This window comes from Silene latifolia, chromosome Y (assembly GCF_048544455.1).
Source record: "Silene latifolia isolate original U9 population chromosome Y, ASM4854445v1, whole genome shotgun sequence".
Lineage (NCBI taxonomy): Eukaryota > Viridiplantae > Streptophyta > Magnoliopsida > Caryophyllales > Caryophyllaceae > Silene > Silene latifolia.
The window spans coordinates 305148864-305156989 of NC_133538.1; the positions used below are offsets into that span (position 1 = coordinate 305148864).

The 8126-nt window shown below is 41.7% G+C and overlaps 1 protein-coding gene across 1 annotated transcript; it reads right to left on the minus strand.

Moving 5' to 3' along the window:
- Positions 1–1413: 1413 nt before the first annotated feature.
- Positions 1414–7201, minus strand: LOC141631086 (uncharacterized). Its single transcript, XM_074443807.1, has 6 exons — positions 6481–7201; positions 5443–6396; positions 4226–5219; positions 3451–3616; positions 1591–1681; positions 1414–1439 (listed from the first exon to the last, which is right to left on the minus strand). Exons 1-6 carry the CDS (start codon positions 7199–7201, stop codon positions 1414–1416), a joined length of 2952 nt encoding a protein of 983 aa, XP_074299908.1.
- Positions 7202–8126: the final 925 nt, after the last annotated feature.

The following is an 8126-nucleotide window of genomic DNA, read 5'->3' on the forward strand; positions in this document are numbered from 1 at the left end:
ATTCTTTCACGACAAATACATATCAAACTGTACGTTCCGAACAATTGCACGAAGTAACTGGGTACTTCAAGTCACTTTTAGGACCTCCTTCACCTCATAATCCTGCCTTTCCAGTTGATAATTATGATCCATTCCTAAACCCACTTGATCTACCATCCCTTACTTCTCAGGATTGTGCAATTCTCTCTGCCCCTTTCACAGATATGGATGTTCTTCGTGCTCTTCGCAATATGGAAGGTTCTAAATCACCTGGTCCGGATGGTATTACTCCGAGATTTTTCCAAGTATACTGGCCGCAAATTGGTTCTCTAGTTACAAGTGCTATTTTGCGTTTCCTAAATACGGGAGTCATGTTGAAAGAATGGAATTCTACTCACGTTGTTCTCCTTCCAAAAGTCGATCAGCCAGAGATGGTCTCTCAATTTCGACCAATCAGCCTCTGCAACGTGGTTTACCGGCTTGCTTCTAAATGTTTAGCTAATCGCATCAAATTGGTTATTTCTTCACTTATTTCGGATTCACAGCAGGCTTTTGTGCCGGGGAGATTAATGTCAGACAGCTCAGTCATTGCTCATGAAATTATACATTACCTCAACAAGACTAAAAAAGGTTCTAGTTGTTATGCGGTGCTTAAGTTGGATATGCACAAGGCTTTTGATCGTGTTTCCTGGCATTTCCTTATGGAGGTCATGCGTCATATGCGATTCCCAACTGCTTGGCGTAGTCTTATATGGGAATGTATTTCTACTGTTTCTTATCGGATTCTAATTAATGGAGAGCCTTCTTCGGTTATAACTCCGACATGTGGTCTACGACAAGGTGATCGTTGTCCCCGTATTTATTTATTATTTGCATGGAGGTTTTATCTCGGCAGCTTGCTCGAGCTGAGAAGATGAGGATGCTCACAGGTTTAAAAATTTCCCGTTATGCTCCAACCGTTTCACACTTATTCTATGCGGATGATGCACTTATATGCTGCAAAGCTGCCCCAAAAGCATTTGAAACCCTAAGGGATTTGTTCAAAGACTGAATCGGCTTTGGGACAAATGATTAACCTTAATAAGTCTTTTATTAAGTTTAGCCCAAATGCTCCGTCTGATTTTAAATCACATTTAACCTCTATACTTAAGATGCAGAGTTCCTCTACCTTTGGTACTTACCTGGGTGTTCCTATTGACATACCAAGAAACCGCTCTCAAGTATTTCATCCTTATATTGACAACTTGACGACTCGAATTTCATCGCTATCTTCCCTGCATCTTACTCAATCAAGTAAGCTTTTGGTCATCTCTGCCGTTCTATTTGCTTCGCTCTATCACCTGATGGTGGCTCTTCCATTCCCACTCGGGATTTGTCGGAAAATTGACTCCCTAATTGCTGCGTTTTGGTGGCGCCATGATTGGAAAAGGCATTCTATTCATTGGCTGAAGCGTGAGACTCTACAGGCACCAAAAGAATATGGCTGTTTAGGTATTAAAAACACTCTTCTTCTGAGTCAAGCAATGCTAGTTAAAAACTTCTGGCGAATCCACCTACATCCAACTGGTTTGCTTGCTAAGTATCTTGTTCGTAAATATGGTCGGGACTTACCTATACCTACTGCCAAGTCTCGTGTCTCAAACTCATCTTTCCTTTGGAACGGTATCTGTCGTGCGGTTGATGAGATTTCCTTGGGAATTTGCTAGAAAAGTGGAAACGGAAAACAGACAAACTTGTTTAACAGCCGTTGGGTGCAAGGTAATGTTCCTATTCGGAATAGGACAGACACGGAACCTAATCCTAGTTTATTGGATTTGCTACATCCTTCCGGTGATTGGAACACTTCAGCTATTTTCCGGCGCTTTGCTCATTTCTGACTAAATTAATTATCACAATGGAACCTCCGCTTCTTGATACGGACGATTTCCTTTATTGGAAATACACTGAGGATGGTAGCTACTCGGTTAAAACGGGCTATTTGCACCTTTGGCTTAAATCTACTACTTCGTCCTCATCCTTGAAGTCTTCTTTTCCATGGTCTTGCATATGGAAATCACCTGGTTCACTTAAATTTCCCCTCTTGCTTTGGCGCCTTGCACACAATATAATGCCTACTTCCGCTAATCTTAAGGAACGCGGAGTGTCTCTCGGTCTCACTTTCCATTTATGCGGCTCTTCAGAAGAAAATTCAGACCACTTATTCCGCTCTTGCAACATTACTCAACATGTATGGCAATCATCGATGCTTGGTCTCACTTCCCACGCAAATGTGACGGTACCTTTTTCTCACTGGTTGGCTGATTTAGTGTACTACTTTTCGCATCATACATCAAGTGCTTTTGATCCTCTTCTTTATTTCGGCTGTGTCTTGCAAGCAATCTGGTCGGTCAGAAATTCCATAATTTTCCAACAGTGTCCGGTGGATCCTTCACGAATATGCCGACTTCTTTGAACATCTCTTTTCTTCCCATAACAAATTCCCGGAAACGTGGAGCTCTCTAGCCGGTTTATTTTCGTTACCTCAAGCTCCTGCACCAAGCCGACAGCCTACCCACAGCAGCTTTGAATCTGTTAGTTTCTATGTGTTGGTCCGTAGATTTAATCCGAATAACGGCTACCGTACGTCCATCTCAGATTCTCATACTGGAGAAGAGTATACTACCCTTATCATAGCCGACAATATGCTACATGCTTCGACAAGAGCTTTACTAATCGCAATGCAAAAGGCCCGGTCAGCGGCCTTTACCTCTGCCTCTTTTTACATTTCATGTCGTAAACTATCAGCTGTTCTGGCACGTTCACTGCCAGTACCAATTAGTGTGCGGAATTCTATTCATGAAATTCGCCACCTTTTCGTCATTTACCCCTTCTGGTCTGTTAGTTTAGCTACTGGGTAATATGTTATGTATTTGTACTTCTTTGTTTTAATATAATCAGTTTATTGTTGTCAAAAAAAAAATACCCCTTAAATTAGTTTTACGTGGATAATATGCTTTTAAAGATAACGTGAAATTGTTCCATGGGTTTGTAGCCAGACAAAGCGGTTAAATATAAAGAGACAGTCCAACAATAAATTCAACAATCTCGTGCTTTACTATTTTGCATGCACTGAAATATTTTTCTGTCTTCCAAAATTTTATGGGATTCATGACTTGTAACACAAAAGTTTGAACCCAAATTCTTATCTGTTACTTGTTGCGAAAACCCAAAGACTTACATAAGTCGATCTTACACAACTTTATTGTAAAACGGTTTTTCTTAATATTTTTTTTTTCGACAATAGTAAACCGATGTATTAAATAAGAAAAGTAACATTACAAACAAAACATAGTAGGTTAGCCAGTAGCGAGACTGACTGACCAATTACAATGCAAACGAAGTAAAAGGCGAATTTCACGTAAAGAATTTCGCGCAACAATTGGGACTGGCGCTTGAGAAGCCAGAACTAAAGATAATTTTTCTTGAAGTCACCCAGAATGTGATTGATGCAGAGGGGTCCGAGCGTGGACGCATCATAAACTGGAGTAAAGCCTGAGAATAAGCGGTGAAAGCAGATGTTGCACGGACGTAGAAACATTCAGTGAGTCCCGAGATGGAATCTGAGAAAGAAGCTGTGTAACAGCTCTTGAAAGAGTTCCTGCAGACGAAGAGGTAATAAGAAAGAGACGACAAGGGTAGCGTGCAATGGTCACTTGTCGTTGTAGGCGTTGCTGTGGGTGAGGAATTACCATTCCGTAAAGTAGGTAAGCTTAAATGTAACCCTTGCATAGAGTCGGCGAACTGAAGAATCCGTGTAGGATCAACATTGCTATGCTCAAACACAATCGAGTTGCGAGTGAGCCAGATCGAGCGTAGGACACAAAAGAAATAAAGAAGAGAGTTAGACCCAGACGAAGAAAGCTGATGAAGGTAGGATATATGATCAGCTAGCCAACGGAGGAAAGAGACCTCTGGGTTGGCAAGGGATTGTATACCAAGCACAGAACCGCGCCAGACATGCTAAATAACATCGCACGAGCGGAATAAATGGTCAGGAGTTTCAGGGCAACGCCGACAAAGAACTCAGGTAGTATCAAGCTGAAAGCCACGATGAGCAAGGATCGTCATAGTTGGAAGAATATTATGTGTAAGCCTTCAGATAAAGAGGGCAAATTTGTTTGAAAAAGGAAACCGCCATACAATCCTCCAAGGAAAAGACCGGAGCAAAGGTACAGGAAGCGAAGCTTGAGATAAGAGATACGCATACCCAGACCGGACATTATAACTTCCATCTTCAGTATATTTCCAGTAAAGGAAGTCATCCGAATCAAGAACAGGTGGTTCCATAGCTAAAATATCTTTAGCTGTGAATTGCGCAAAAAGATTAAAAGTTATCCGCGGATTCCAGGAACCATTATCAAGTACCAACTCAGAGATAGTTGGAACTAAAGGAGGGTGAGGCCGCCTCCAAACCGGTGCTTGACCCTGCACCCAAGGACTAGATAAAAGGTCAAAGGAAGCGCCATTACCAACTTTCCATACCAAAGCAAGCGCGCAGGAAGCAACAACACGACAAACACCTTTCCAAACATAAGAAGGTTGAGTAACTTTGGACTTCAGCCCAGGAATAGGAAGATCCTTTCGATACTTTGGGGTAAGATACTTCGCAAGTAGTCCATTTGGTTTATAATGAAGGCGCCAAAAATTTTTCATGAGAGTAACTTGCCCGAGAATCATCACCGATTTAATACCCAGCCCACCGTTGTCTCTTAGAGCGTGCAAGTGCTGTTGAGACAGCCAATGAATGGAGCGTCGTGATGTATCTTTGCTCCACCAGAAAGCAGCAATTAAGGAATCAAGCTTGCGAGAAATAGCAAGAGGCAGAGGGACAGCAGCAAGAATATGAGCCATCGAACCAAGCAGAATAGAATTGATAATTACCAATTTGCTAGACTGAGACAAATGCAGAGAGGACCAAGAAGAAATACGGGTTGTTAGCTTATCAATAAGCCCGTGAAAAATAGTCGTCTTCTGTTTAGGGAGATCCACCGGAACACCTAAATAGGTACCAAAGGTAGAAGAGTCCTTCATTCGAAGAATCGAAGTCATATGGGACTTGAAATCATCTGGCGAATTGGGGCTTAATTTTATGAAGGACTTATCAAGATTAATCATCTGACTAGAAGCCTCAAAACTTCGAAAAATATCCCGGAGAACCTCAAAAGATGAAGGAGTTGCCTTGCAGCAAATGAAAGCATCATCTGCATAAAAAAGATGCGAAAGGGGGGGAGCATACCGAGAGATCTTGAGCCCCATGAATTTGATGATGAGACTCAGCTTTCCGTAATTGACAAGACAAAATCTCCATACACATAATAAACAAATAAGGAGATAGTGGGTCACCCTGGCATAGGCCACAAGTAGGATGAAAGGAAGCCGAAGATTCTCCATTAATCATAACACTGTAATTAACCGTTGAAATACATTCCCAAATAAGATTGCCCCAAGTTGTATGAAACCCGAAACGTTCAAAAACTGACATGAGGAAATGCCAAGAAACACGATCAAAGGCCTTATGCATATCGAGTTTAAGCACAGAATAACAATTCGTTCCTTTCTTAGCCTTGTTGAGATAATGCATAATCTCATGAGCAATAAGGAAACCATCAGACATAAGTCGGTCAGGAACAAAAGCTTGTTGGGAATCAGAGATAAGCGAAGGAATCACCAATTTCAGACGGTTAGCGAGGCACTTGGAAGCCAAACAGTATACAACATTACAAAGGCTAATAGGGCGGTACTGCGAAATTAATTCTGGTTTATCAACCTTGGGTATAAGAACTATAAGTGTGTTGTTCCACTCCTTTAACATTACGCCGGAGTTCAGAAACCGTAAAATAGCCAAAGTAACCAGATGGCCAATTTGTGGCAAAAAAATATGGAAAAATATCGGAGTAATACCGTCTGGGCCAGGAGATTTCGATCCATCCATACCCGGGAGTGCATGGAGAATATCTTGTTCTGAGAAAGGAGCTTGTAACATCGAGCACTCGACAGGTCCAAGTTTGGGCAGGTTTAAACCTGAAAGCAAAGGATGGATAAATCCAAGAGGAGCAGCAGAATCTTGAGTAGTGTCACGGCGTAGTAAATTCTTGAAGTAAGTGAGAATTTCAGAAGTAATAGAATCAGACGAGTGTAACCAATTGCCATTAGCAGAGCAAAGAGCAAGAATATGGTGCTTTGTCGCGCGTTGTTTCACCCTGTTGTAAAGAAAATGGGTAGGAAAACCATCCAAAACCTCAGAGGTGAGCTTGGAACGTTGGACCCAGTATTGTCTTTGGGTGCGCAAAAGTTGCAAGCGAGAGGAACGAAGCTGTAGGAAAGTTGTAGCTGATTGGTCATCCACAATTTGCGAGGCAGTCAAATCTAAATCAACCTCTATATCAGACCAGTTTATCCCATAAGAAATACGATGGTTAAGTACCTATTGCAGAATGGAGCGGCGAACAGAGGCCAGCTTACCCGACAGCACAAATATCGAGGAACCATAGAAAGGGGTATCCCAAGCTGTGGTAACAAGCTTTTGAACCTCAGGGAAAGATAAACACCAGTTATCGATACGGTATGGTCGTCTGCGTAGTGTTGAAACTGGAAACAACGTAAGGATAATGGGTGCATGATCGGAAACAAGAATTGGAAGATGAGTAACAGAGGCACTAGGAAAGAGATGAAACAAGTCCTGATTGGCATAGGCGCGATCGAGCCGTTCCATAATAATGTTGGTATTAAGTTGACTGTTCATCCAAGTAAATCGGGGACCAAAGAAAGGGAGATCCGCAAGGCCATTGGCAATTTTGCACGTGGTGAAATCACGTTGTCCACGAATGGAACTGGTACCCTGAAGCTTGTCAGAAAACAATTCAACCTGATTAAAATCCCCAATCAACAGCAAAGGAGTGATGCCCGAGATCAAAGATGTAATACGATTCCACATAGACTGTTGATACTCAAACCTTCCTTCTCCATATATAAATATAACAAACATTACATAATTTTTACAAGGTGGCCTAGTGAAGGCTAGTTTACATAAGATGTAGTGAGAATCTAAGCAAAGGGTAGTTAGTACAACCGAGTCATCCCACCGCAAAGGGAGGCCGCCACTACGTCCTACTGAGTCGACCCCGCAAAAGTATGGCAAGCCCAAATGAGAAGTTCGAGAGGATGATGAAGCTACTGTAGTCATGGTTTCTTGCAAAAACAAAATCGACGGATGATATTGGTGGGCGCATCTAAGAAGGAAAGGAATTGTAGGATCATCCGCTATACGTAGCCCCCTACAATTCCAGTAAAAGAGCTTCATTGAAGTATAGGTGGCGAATTAAGGTCCGCCACCAGACCTAAAACAGGGAAGGCATCTTCATCTCTGGAACAAGGAGAAGTAAAAAGCATTAGTGGAGAATCATGTAGCAAATTTAGAGGGACTTGTTCCAGTCGAGGTCTCTTGACCACAGGGCATTCCAAGACTATAAAATCCAAAGGACAAAGAGATCGCTTCTTGCCCGAGTTCGGAACAGATGAAGAAGAATCTGTTATCCAAGGACTATTAGAATGGAAAGGGGGAATATTTATAAATCCCAGCAGTAGATCAGATGGTACAGGCACAAAGTCATAATCGACAGCCAAATCCAAAAACATCGATCTATTAGATCGTTTAAACCGAGTGCGACTGTAAAAGTTAAAACCAACTCCTACCTTGCGTTTGTAGACAAACTTCACCTTCCTACCATGAGAATCCACAGCAGGAACATCAGGCCTAGAAACAATAGAATCACGAAAAAGGCATCCCACATCAATAATTTCTTTTGTCACTAATAGAGTTGAATTGTGTTTATAAACGTATTACCGTATGTTAGTGAAAATCGCCTTACATAAAAGTTACTATTGGGACAATATCAGAAACTATGGTGACCATATTCAATGAAGAATTTGTATCAGGGAGGTGTTAGATGCGCCGGAATTTGAGACCTCTGATAGTTATGCACGTTTACCGCAATACATTTTACAAAACTATTAGGGTGTAAGTGTGTAACGGGTGAAAAGTCATGCAATACATTGACTCCAAATCAATATCTATCTATCTATTTATATTATTAAAGGAAGCTTTTTAC